We start from the raw sequence: 12,663 nt of genomic DNA, 5'->3' as shown, positions 1-12,663 counted from the left end.
TTATTGCCTTACCTCCATAACTTACTACATTCGCACACACTGTATATATATTTTCTGTTTATATTTTTGACTTTATGTTTTGTTTACCCCATATGTAACTCTGTGTTGTTGTTTTTATCGCACTGCTTTGCTTTATCTTGGCCAGGTCGCAGTTGTAAATGAGAACTTGTTCTCAACTGGCTTACCTGGTTAAATAAAGGTGAAATAAAAAACTTCAATAAAAAATGACAGAGTGAAAAGAAGGAAGCTTGTACAGCACGTGTCGAACTCATTCCACGGAGTGCCGAGTGTCTGCGGGTTTTCGCTCCTCCCTTTTACTTGATTGATGAATTAAGGTCAATAATTAGTAAGGAACTCCTCTCACCTGGTTGTCTAGGTCTTAATTGAAAGGAGAAACCTGCAGACACTAGGCCCTCCATGGAATGAGTTTGACACCCCTGCTTTTAGAGGGATGAGATGCTTTGACACTTGACATCACAGACTTTGTTAGCAATGTTGACTGTTTTGTAAATTGTGTTAGTGTTTGCTATTGACAGTGAACCATAACAGCCAAAATGTGAGAATTCGATGAATGTCTTCTAGTAGAGGTAAGTGGGGTGCAGCCCCACCACTATACAGGAGATGGCACTGTTTTGCATGTTATGCTGGCATTCATTCATCTCACAACATTGCATCATATCAGTAAGCAAACAATGTGTATTTTTTTTGCTTTAGCTAATAAAGCATAGGTGGTTGCTTCCCCGTTGTATTTTAGTTTTTAGTAAAGCAACTCCCTAATGCAGCTGTTTCAGCCTCACTCAAGGCTCTGTTGCGGAGGGGCTAGCCAGGGGGCAGCCCTCGTTGAGCTTCTCTGGTTGCGCAAAATTTCCACATGCTCAAGGGTTCATGTGGGTGAGTGAATTCGGTGGGACTAGTGATGGGAAGATCGGCTCTTTTTACTGACTTATCTTTTCGAAGTCTGGTCACTCTATCTCTCTGAGCCGCCACTACTCCAGAGGAAAGAGGACGACAGGTGTCATTATAAACACTAGATCAGGAGAGGTCACCCACCTGCCTTATAGAATGAACACCTTTTCACCGCGGTTGTTGTCTTTACGATTTCAGGTACAGATCGAGAGGATTGATAGCTTATAAACAACAGGATATTGCTTATGTACAGTGGGGAGAACAAGTATTTGATACACTGCCGATTTTGCAGGTTTTCCTACTTACAAAGCATGTAGAGGTCTGTAATTTTTATCATAGGTACACTTCAACTGTGAGAGACGGAATCTAAAACAAAAATCCAGAAAATCACATTATGATTTTTAAGTAATTAATTTGCATTTCATTGCATGACATAAGTATTTGATACATCAGAAAAGCAGAACTTAATATTTGGTACAGAAACCTTTGTTTGCAATTACAGAGATCATACGTTTCCTGTAGGTCTTGACCAGGTTTGCACACACTGCAGCAGGGATTTTGGCCCACTCCTCCATACAGACCTTCTCCAGATCCTTCAGGTTTCGGGGCTGTCGCTGGGCAATACGGACTTTCAGCTCCCTCCAAAGATATTCTATTGGGTTCAGGTCTGGAGACTGGCTGGGCCACTCCAGGACCTTGAGATGCTTCTTACGGAGCCACTCCTTAGTTGCCCTGGCTGTGTGTTTCTGGAAGACCCAGCCACGACCCATCTTCAATGCTCTTACTGAGGGAAGGTTGTTAGCCAAGATCTTGCGATACATGGCCCCATCCATCCTCCCCTCAATACGGTGCAGTCATCCTGTCCGCTTCGCAGAAAAGCATCCCCAAAGAATGATGTTTCCACCTCCATACTTCACGGTTGGGATGATGTTCTTGGGGTTGTACTCATCCTTCTTCTTCCTCCAAACACGGAGAGTGGAGTTTAGACCAAAAAGCTCTATTTTTGTCTCATCAGACCACATTACATTCTCCCATTCCTCCTCTGGATCATCCAGATGGTCATTGGCAAACTTCAGACGGGCCTGGACATGCGCTGGCTTGAGCAGGGGGACCTTGCGTGCGCTGCAGGATTTTAATCCATGACGGCATAGTGTGTTACTAATGGTTTTCTTTGAGACTGTGGTCCCAGCTCTCTTCAGGTCATTGACCAGGTCCTGCCGTGTAGTTCTGGGCTGATCCCTCACCTTCCTCATGATCATTGATGCCCCACGAGGTGAGATCTTGCATGGAGGCCCAGACCGGGGGTGATTGACCGTCATCTTGAACTTCTTCCATTTTCGAATAATTGCGCCAACAGTTGTTGCCTTCTCACCAAGCTGCTTGCCTATTGTCCTGTAGCCCATCCCAGCCTTGTGCAGGTCTACAATTTTATCCGTGATGTCCTTACATAGCTCTCTGGTCTTGGCCATTGTGGAGAGGTTGGAGTCTGTTTGATTGAGTGTGTGGACAGGTGTCTTTTATACAGGTAACGAGTTCAAACAGGTGCAGTGAGGGAAAAAAGTATTTGATCCCCTGCTGATTTTGTAAGTTTGCCCACTGACAAATAAATGATCAGTCTATAATTTTAATGGTAGGTTTATTTGAACAGTGAGAGACAGAATAACAACAACAAAATCCAGAAAAACGCATGTCAAAAATGTTATAAATTGATTTGCATTTTAATGAGGGAAATAAGTATTTGACCCCCTCTCAATCAGAAAGATTTCTGGCTCCCAGGTGTCTGTTATACAGGTAACGAGCTGAGATTAGGAGTACACTCTTAAAGGGAGTGCTCCTAATCTCACCTTGTTACCTATATAAAAGACACCTGTCCACAGAAGCAATCAATCAGATTCCAAACTCTCCACCATGGCCAAGCCCAAAGAGCTTTCCAAGGATGTCAGGGACAAGATTGTAGACCTACACAAGGCTGGAATGGGCTACAAGACCATCGCCAAACAGCTTGGTGAGAAGGTGACAACAGTTGGTGCGATTATTCGCAAATGGAAGAAACACAAAAGAACTGTCAATCTCCCTCGGCCTGGGGCTCCATGCAAGATCTCACCTCGTGGAGTTGCAATGATCATGAGAACGGTGAGGAATCAGCCCAGAACTACACGGGAGGATCTTGTCAATGATCTCAAGGCAGCTGGGACCATAGTCCCCAAGAAAACAATTGGTAACACACTACGCCGTTAAAGACTGAAATCCTGCAGCGCCTGCAAGGTCCCCCTGCTCAAGAATGCACATATACAGGCCCGTCTGAAGTTTGCCAATGAACATCTGAATGATTCAGAGGAGAACTGGGTGAAAGTGTTGTGGTCAGATGAGACCAAAATGGAGGTCTTTGGCATCAACTCAACTCGCCGTGTTTGGAGGAGGAGGAATGCAGCCTATCACCCCAAGAACACCATCCCCACCGTCAAACATGGAGGTGGAAACATTATGCTTTGGGGGTGTTTTTCTGCTAAGGGGACAGGACAACTTCACTGAATCAAAGGGACGATGGACGGGGCCATGTACCGTCAAATCTTGGGTGAGAACCTCCTTCCCTCAGCCAGGGCATTGAAAATGGGACGTGGATGGGTATTCCAGCATGACAATGACCCAAAACACACGGCCAAGGCAACAAAGGAGTGGCTCAAGAAGAAGGACATTAAGGTCCTGGAGTGGCCTAGCCAGTCTCCAGACCTTAATCCCATAGAAAATCTGTGGAGTGAGCTGAAGGTTCGAGTTGCCAAAGGTCAGCCTCGAAACCTTAATGACTTGGAGAAGATCTGCAAAGAGGAGTGGGACAAAATCCCTCCTGAGATGTGTGCAAACCTGGTGGCCAACTACAAGAAACGTCTGACCTCTGTGATTGCCAACAAGGGTTTTGCCACCAAGTACTAAGTCATGTTTTGCAGAGGGGTCAAATACTTATTTCCCTCATTAAAATGCAAATCAATTTATAACATTTTTGACATGCGTTTTTCTGGATTTTTTTGTTGTTATTCTGTCTCTCACTGTTCAAATAAACCTACCATTAAATTATAGACTGATCATGTCTTTGTCAGTGGGCAAATGTACAAAATCAGTAGGGGATCAAATACTTTTTTCCCTCACTGTAGCTCTTACCAGGTAGCTCTTAAGCCTGATGATCTTCACTCTGGTCTCCAGGTGTTTGTTGTACCTTTATGTACTCCACCAGGTCCGAACAGAACTTGTACCCTCCCTTCAGAACACACAGCACCACCATGTCATGGTCCCCAATGTCATCCATGATGTGTCGGGCCAGGCATGCCGTCCTACGGCACAAATCATGTTAAACCTCCCCAGGAAATCACAATTTCATAGACCGAGCAGTGTGTGTAATTACATTTTGGGGTCACATGATACCTCAGAGTTGACACTTAAACCAAATCTGTATACTTTTTTGCAATTTCAGTTGGTTTTGAGAAACTTACCCCAACCAGAGATACAATTCCTCATGCTTGTTCTGCAGTGCCAGGGCATGGATAAAACATGAACAAAAGCTAAAAAAAACACCCAAATACGTCCTTTTAGAAACGGCAACGCTCTCAGTGTAGTGATGCAGGTCTTTAGATGTTGTGCACATGAAATTGTTTTATTTCAAACTATATTCGCAATGTTATATTCCATTTTGTGCGACTTGAGTGGTTTCCCCTATCCATTTGTGATACTGTACTTCTCCGTGCGCACATGGAAAAGTGTGGCTCAAGTTGCACAGAATGGAATACAACATTGCGGATAAAGTTATTTTATTAAAAAACGTTTATTTGTATAGGTTTAATCATTACCATACGAAAGTGATGTCATTGTTTGTGCTGCTGGCAGAGTACTAGTATCCTTAAAGCACAGTAGTAACGTACAGTACTTGAAACAATAGAACACTATGAGAAATCTAGGAAACCAGGTCTGGTTTTTGAAAATACTTTTGATAAAGTACGACTAGAATTTAGATATAAATGCCTGGACTAATTTAATTTAGGAGAATCTCTTATACAATGGGTTAAAGTTATGTATCGTAACCCCAGATGTAAAATAATAAATAATATCTACTTCTCAGAAAGTATTAAACTGTCGAGGAGTAAAACAAGGTTGTCCATTGTTGCATATCTATTTATTATGGCCATCGAAATGTTAGCTAATAAAATCAGATCCAACAATAATATAGAGTGGCTAGAAATCCAGGGCTTAAAAACAAAAGTGTAATTGTATGCTGACGACTCAAATTTCCACTTCAATCCGCAATCTGGATACCTTCACATTCTCATAGAGGATCTAGAGAAACTTATTTATGATAAGTGTACCATATTACGTATTGGATCGCTAAAAAATACAACTTTTACATCACCGTCACCATTTTATTGGTAAACTACACGGTAAAGTGGACATACTCGGTATTCATATCCCTTAAGAAATAAAGGAACTTACATTTTCTCAGAAAGTTAGCAAAAATAGATAAGCTCTTGCTACTATGGAAAGGTAAAGACTGTATGTTACAAATTGTGTAACTACAATGTCAGAAATAGAATAGTACATTTGCTTCTGATCACCTCAGCAATTTGGTGAAAAAGTTTGTATGAATTTCTTACAGATGATAAGCTATTTACCTGTCCATGATAACCCATGTGGGGTTCTGAGTGGCGCAGCGATCTAAGGCACTGCATCTCAGTGCTAGAGGCGTCACTACATACCCTGGTTCGATTCCAGGCTGTATCACAATCCGGCCGTGATTGGGAGTCCCATAGGGTGGCGCACAATTGGCCCAGTGTCGTTCGGGTTTGGCCGGGGTAGGGCGTCATTTTAAATAAGAATTTGTTCTTAACTGACCTGCCTAGTTAAATAAATGTGGAATGTAGACACTCTATATCTTCATGGTCATAGTTAAGTGAAGAGCTCTAAACTGTATCCGGGCCAATCATCTTTAATCTAAGAGATGAGAAACAAAGATAAGAAACACTTTCAAAGTTATGATCAATTTATTCATGCAATATTCCCATAGCCTATATCTGTAAGTATCAACTTAAAAAGTCCATCAGAAGACAGTGCTTGATGAACTGAAATCAGTTGCAACAAGTTCGATTCAAGCAAGCAAATCATAGAAAGGATAAATATTGGTATATTGCAATAGTCCACTACACAATAATGTTTCAAACTGGTATTGGGACAGTGACACATTTTGTGTTGTTTTGGCTCTACTGCATCACTTTGGATTTGAAGTGATACAATTTGAGGGTATTTTTATCGATATCGTGTGAACCGTTTAGAAATTACAGTACTTTTTGTACATAGTCCCCCCATTTTCGGGGATCAAAAGTATTGGGACAAATTCACTTATGTGTATTAAAGTAGCAAAAGGTTAAGTATTTGGTCCCATATTCCTAGCACGCAATGACTACATCAAGGTTGTGACTCTACAAATGTGTTGGATGAATTTGCTGTTTGTTTTGTTTTTTTCAGATTATATTGTGCCCAATAGAAATGAATGGTAAAGAATGTATTGTCATTTCGGAGTCACTTTTATTGTAAATAAGAATAGAATGTTCTAAACACTTCTACATTAATGTGGATGCTACCATATTACAGATTATACTGAATGAATCGTGAATAATGATGAGTGAGAAAGTTACAGAGGGCACACACCTATTACAATAACAGGGGAGGTTAGCATTTTTCGGGGGTATGATATTTATGCCTCTGTAACTTTATCATTCATCATTATTCAAAAATGGGGGGGACTATGTACAAAAAGTGCTGTAATTTCTAAATGGTTCACATGATATGGCTTAAAATACCCTCATATTAAAGCTGACAGTCTGCACTTTAACCCCATAGTCATTGTATCATTTCAAAGTGCTGGAGTACAGACCCAAAACCCCAAAGAACGGTCACTGACCCAATACTTTTGGAGCTCACTGTATTTACCAAAAATGCTTAGTTCTGAAGTTAATCCTGTTTAATGAGAACTTTTCTTTTTTATTCTGTCCCTTACCCTTTTCACTTTTTAAGTAAAGATTCCTGGTGGAATTTTAGGCTGAAACTCTAAACTAGCCAACAAGACAAGCATGCTGTCTGGTCATGTTGAAGTCATTAGTGTGACTAAAAACAGGTGGTTGTTGTATTACAGTCCTTCTGAATAGACCACTGAGTGGCACAATCAGACATCCACAGGGGTGCATAATCAGCTGCATGTGATTTCCTGTAGGCACAGTTGCTACAAAGGAAATGTGACTAATTTGATATGCATTTGCTCATTTCGGCTCTTGTATAATGAACTTCAAGGATTACATCATGAACATAGTATGTAGTAACATTTATAAACAGTTTATAGGCACCTTCAAAAAACGCTTATACCATATTGAATGAACAAATAAACAAAAACAGAACATAAAATACTGATGTGTTGTGTTTGAGATTCAATTACATCTAAATATCTTATAATATAGTGCAGGGAGTTTATTTAGTTTTCCAAAACAAAGTGAAATCATAGACAGGGATAGAGAGAGGGATATGAATATTTGCCAGACAATTTCATATCTAGCAGTTAGGGCAGTTTTTTTCTTCACTGAATATCTGTTTACAATGCATTTGCCACTAAAGAAAATAGGTGTCATGTGTTAGTTGTTGGCGATGTAGATAGTCTTGTATCTCTCGATGCGATCAATGTCCCTCTCCAGCTGCTTCATCTCCAGCTCCAGACGCTCCTTGCGGTACTTCTTGGGGGTGGTGTCCGTGACAACAGAGAGTCCCTGGTACTGATGGTGCAGCTCCCCCCAGTTCATCTTCAAGCCCTGGACAGAGGATGACCCGTCAATCACACAGGCAAGGGAGATGAGATTTCCATTCTTGCTCAGGAACAATGAATTATCAATGAGCCCGTGCATGTCAGCGTAATATTTATTCTCGGTAATACTAATTACCCCACCAAAGACAGCTTAAAAAAGTATACTTGGTCATAAGAGACCAAGTATACATCTCATTAATAGGGAGGAAACAGTAAAAGGAATAAAATAGATGACCAAGTAATGTTCATTGATACAATTATATAAGAAAACTCATAGAATAAAAAGGTATGTTTTACATCTTCCTAAGTCAGAGGGTGGTTTTAACCTGCTAGACTTGGAATTGTATCAACTCGCCACCCAGGGCATTTACTTGCGACATATACATGTAGTTAAATGCACTAAAGAGGAACAATGGGTACATATTAAAGATGTGCATGCTCATCCCCAGAATCTTTTTACGTCTATTTTCTAAGCATAAAGCTAAGAACATTAACAACTTCATAGTTAAGAACACTATAACAATATGGAAGAAAATGAAACGTATTCTACAATAACCAATATCATTCCCTAAAAATACAAGCCTATGGAACAATACTTCAATATCTTTTCAGAATTCACTGATAAATTGGTCCACATGGAAAACTAAAGGCATAAATGACTTGGTAATAGGAAATACATTTATTTCCATGACAGAATTAAAAAACAATTTTGGACTGACCAACGTAGATATTTTCAAACACATGCAACGTAAGTTTCATACCAAGAAATTTCGATTTGAAATCTTTTGGACATCAGAGCAATCTTGAGGGAACCCTATTTGAGTCAGAAAAGGATTTCATATGCTAGGTAAGATATAGAAAAACCTTGCAGAGAGCCTATCCAATTGACAATCTCTTAGAAAAAAATATAAACTACTGGAACTAAGACTTAAAAATAACTGATATTAGCACATGATGGAGGGAATGTTGGAACATAACTAACGAAAATGTACGCTTAATCCAGTATAAACTAATGTATATCATTTATTACACGAGACAAAATTCACAAATTCTACAGCACAACGGCAGAGTCATGTCTTAAGTATAAAACGAACAATGACTCAATAATCCATGCCTTCTGGGAATGCTATGAAGTCCAAAAGTTATGGGTGGAGTTAGAATGTTGGCTGTCAGAAGTACTACAATGTACATTTACTTTTAATCCGTCTGTCTCAATATTTCAAGACATGGCATATGAGGGTGCAGTGAGATACCTGTATACTTAACTGGAAATCAACCAATCCTCCATTGTTGTTAAACACAATGGAAAAGGTCAAATGCTTTATTATCCAAATGTTAAGTGAGTGGGCGATGGAGAGAAACAAAATGGTGCAGTTTGAGGCCATGTGGCGGAGAGTGATGCAGCGCTGGAGATGGTGGTATGAGCAGGTGGGTCTGGGCAGGGGTGACGTGGATGTTTGTGTGCGTCTGTATGTTATCGTTTGTATGTGGATGTTTTGTAATTTTTTTTAAAAATCATAAATAAAATAGTTTTAAAAAAGTAATGGGATTGTCCTTGCGAGTTCCAAAAAATTAACCAACACAAATCTTACCCCTCACATCCTTCATTAAATTTGAATGTATGCTGGTGCTTATCAGAATTTGTAAGCGTATTCATCATTTGATACATTGTTCAAATATTTAACCTTATCTAAATTACTAATCAACTAAAACACATACATGAATGTAATGCATCTTTATGATATATTCTAGGTCAGATTATATTGGCTTGGTTCTAAGGACCTAAGTGGTTTACCTGTAGGATGTTGTTTCGCTCATCCTCAGAGAGCTGTTTCATGGCGCCCTGTCTCATGCGCTCCTTGACAAAGCAGTCATACTCATCCTGAGCCCTCCTCACCTCCTCAGTGCGCTGCTGCAGGTACTCAGGGGTCTTTCCAAAGTCCTAGGGAGGGGATGGGCAAATAGTTATGTTGGGCTCTTCAGTTCAGTTCACATAGATTGAGAGTCCAGTCTTTGTGCAAGAAGCATATAAGCATCTTACTTAGAATAGCAATCAAAATCTTGGAAAAATTCACTACCTGCTTGACGGACAAAGCAAAAGCAGTATTTTCATATGTAGTGATAAATTCACCTTTTTCTTGATGTACTTTGGGACTAGTCCTGAATTTTCCAGGAGCTGTTTGTCTCCAGTTTTAGTGTCGGTGTAGATAGGCTGTGGCTTTTTTGGCACTGCCATGATGTTCTCAAAGGCATTTGTCTTTACAAAGTCCTTTTTGGTGTGAATGCCCATAAGTGGGTTGTCCGCTTTGGCAGGTATTTGTGGTTTTTTGAGAGTCTCATCATCCAAATATGAAAATGGTTGCTCTAAGGGTTTAACAATATAAACACAGAGTTAGGAAATGACCTCCAAACAAAGTGATATTGAGATGTATTCTCATCCTATTGCTTACTTTCAGGAAGTTTGGGTTCCTTGGAGTGCTTTAGCAGATATTTCTCTGGAGAGGGCACGTCTACTTTTGCTGGTCCCATAGTCTTGTTGGTAGCCTTATTCAGCATTTTCTCATGCTTAACTTGTGCCCTAAACTTTGATTTATACCTTGACAATAAAAGAGAAAAGAGAAGATTGATATATCATTACAGGACATGTCATGAGTCAGAAGCCCTGTGCACAGTGGTGCAGTCTTATTCACTGTGCAGGTTGTGGCAACAAAGTATCCCCACACATTCCTAATACACAGAAACATAGGCTAAATAAATACATGTGGCTAGCTGGGTACAGTAAAAATGCCATCGGCTGTGTGCAGTGCAAATAAGTTTAGCTAGCTACAATGTAGCCTACATACAGTTACGTAGCTATAGGTAGTTCACAGTCAGCCATACCTTGGTGGTTTCTCCATTTTAACCTCCTCCCTTGGAATAAGGTTGTAAATACTTTCTGTTGGATACATATTGCTGCAAAATATGCACCGGAAAAAATAAAATGCAAATAACAGCTAGCTAGTCACCTCTAGCTGGCTCTACATTCGAATTTCTGATAAGTAGGGAAGGCTGCTGGAATGTTTTGTTTGACAAGTTCCCTGGGCAACAGTTGCTGGGCAACTGTCGGGGAATGATTGTAACATCAGCGTGCTACAATCTAAAATAAGTCCAATGCTGCTACATTGTAACGCCCCTGAATTAAGTGATAATGCCTGAGAAGCCGGTGTTTGTTGTTCGATATATTGGCACGGGTGTTGTCAGGCCCGAGACGAAATCGAGGGCTGACAAATCGTGCCAATATGTCCAACGAACACCGGCTTCGAGGGCATTATCACTTTTATACAATGGGTTACCAACATATTCAAATAATGATTGACATATTTTAATTAAAAACGTTATTTTGATTAATTTATTCGTACTATTTCATCCTTCCACAATGTATAGTCCCAACACAAATCTAGGGTTGCTAGACACGAGCCAGTCGCGCGTTCTTTTTGTTCTGCATCTATGGACGCGACCCAGTCATTCAGTATTTTTGTTCTGTATCTATGGACGCGACCCAGTCGTTCGTTCTAAATGTTCCGTTGGCTGACAACGTTCTTATCCCTTGTTTGCTAGCTAGCCAACTACGGCTAACTTAGTCAAAAAGTTCCGCCAGAATAACAGCAAAATAGCTTCATTTACATTTGCTTAAGCTGTTTTCTAGTGACAATTACTTGGATACATAAATAACAATGAACTAATGAGGCGCGATTTCGCCTGGCAGAGAATGTGCTCACTTGTCAGCACACTGTCGTTCAGAGGAGCTAGCCAACAACACAGCTACAGTAACACAATCACTTCAAATTGAAGCTGGAAAGACTGCAAATTAGCTGCGTTTCATTTTACCTTTTTTGAATTTACCTTTTTTTGTATATAAAAATGATGCCAGCTGATTCATCATTTCGACCGGCTGAGAAACGCTGCCTGCCTTTCTGTATCGTCCCGACAGCAGGAGATCGTATTTGAATATTGAAACGATGTTAAAAATGTCGGAGAGATAGACGGCAAAGTTTATACAAATCTCCGCTGTTGAAAACTAACTGTTAGTCTAAAAGAAATGTGAGATAATGTCTAGATGCTTTTGATAGTGGAGATCAAGTTTATAAAGTGTCTGACTGGGTTGATGAGACAGTGTAAATAGGCATTTTAACGTCATAGATTTAGCTGGTGGTAATTTGTGGAATAGACACCCGCTGGAATGCGGTTTTAACCAATCAGCATTCAGGATTAGACCCACCCGTGGTATAAATGGCGAATAGAAGACAGTATCACTTCCACAGAGCAATGTCTTTGTTACTTCCCTTCATTATTAGTCATTGTTACTGATTGATTACTACATTGTATCGCCATTTAAGTGAAATAGGATGGTGCATCGACAATAGAAACAAGTGGCCTGACTAATCATAGTGCAATCTGCAGCTTGTCTGCTTTGTTTTGCCTTCTCTTACTTGTAACGGTAGCAAACGCACTTTTGTACATCGCGCTGTTCCATACATTTTACCTTATTTTAGCGCCCCAAAAACGAAATACTTCCAGGTCAACTGTAATCTGAATACCATTGTAAAACACAATTTCTCCCCTTTCCAGCAAAGTAATGACGAGACCTTCATGCTGCCCGTCTCTGCATGATCGAAGAAAGCAATGGGAGCTCCGCCGGGTCTTTTTAAAAATGGCGGGTGGGGAAGCGAAAGCTACTGCGTCATAGTGAAAGGGGTAGATGTGTATTGTGGGGAACTGGCTTTTTTCACCCGATTTGTCAAATTTATCACCTCTAAAATGTAAATAAAACACTATAAATATTTTATATAATGTCTCATTACATACCCATTTGAAGGTTTGTGTCGAATTTGAATAGGGATAGGGTTTGCAGGGTGGCGCTAAATTTATCTATATAATTAAACTGTGGG

At 40.2% G+C, this 12,663-nt stretch overlaps 1 protein-coding gene and 1 pseudogene across 5 annotated transcripts; both read right to left on the bottom strand.

Annotated features, from left to right (window-relative positions):
* The window catches only part of LOC121549567, a 32,250-nt pseudogene extending 26,681 nt beyond the window's left edge, over positions 1-5,569 (bottom strand).
* Positions 5,570-7,392: 1,823 nt separating this feature from the next.
* LOC121550069 (enkurin) lies at positions 7,393-12,429 on the bottom strand. 5 transcript variants are annotated; one of them, XM_041862187.1, is made up of 5 exons: positions 12,361-12,429; positions 10,186-10,331; positions 9,867-10,099; positions 9,531-9,677; positions 7,393-7,742 (listed from the first exon to the last, which is right to left on the bottom strand). In XM_041862187.1, exons 2-5 carry the CDS (start codon positions 10,289-10,291, stop codon positions 7,569-7,571), a joined length of 660 nt encoding a protein of 219 aa, XP_041718121.1. In that variant the 5' UTR covers positions 10,292-10,331; positions 12,361-12,429; the 3' UTR covers positions 7,393-7,568. The 5 variants fall into 5 exon arrangements, with proteins under 5 accessions (XP_041718121.1, XP_041718118.1, XP_041718120.1 ...); XM_041862184.1 differs by having other exon boundaries at positions 12,258-12,423; XM_041862186.1 differs by having other exon boundaries at positions 12,313-12,420.
* Positions 12,430-12,663: the final 234 nt, after the last annotated feature.

This window comes from Coregonus clupeaformis, chromosome 34, assembly GCF_020615455.1.
Source record: "Coregonus clupeaformis isolate EN_2021a chromosome 34, ASM2061545v1, whole genome shotgun sequence".
Lineage (NCBI taxonomy): Eukaryota > Metazoa > Chordata > Actinopteri > Salmoniformes > Salmonidae > Coregonus > Coregonus clupeaformis.
Note: the sequence above shows the minus strand (reverse complement) of the source record. Positions and strands in the feature narration are given on the sequence as shown.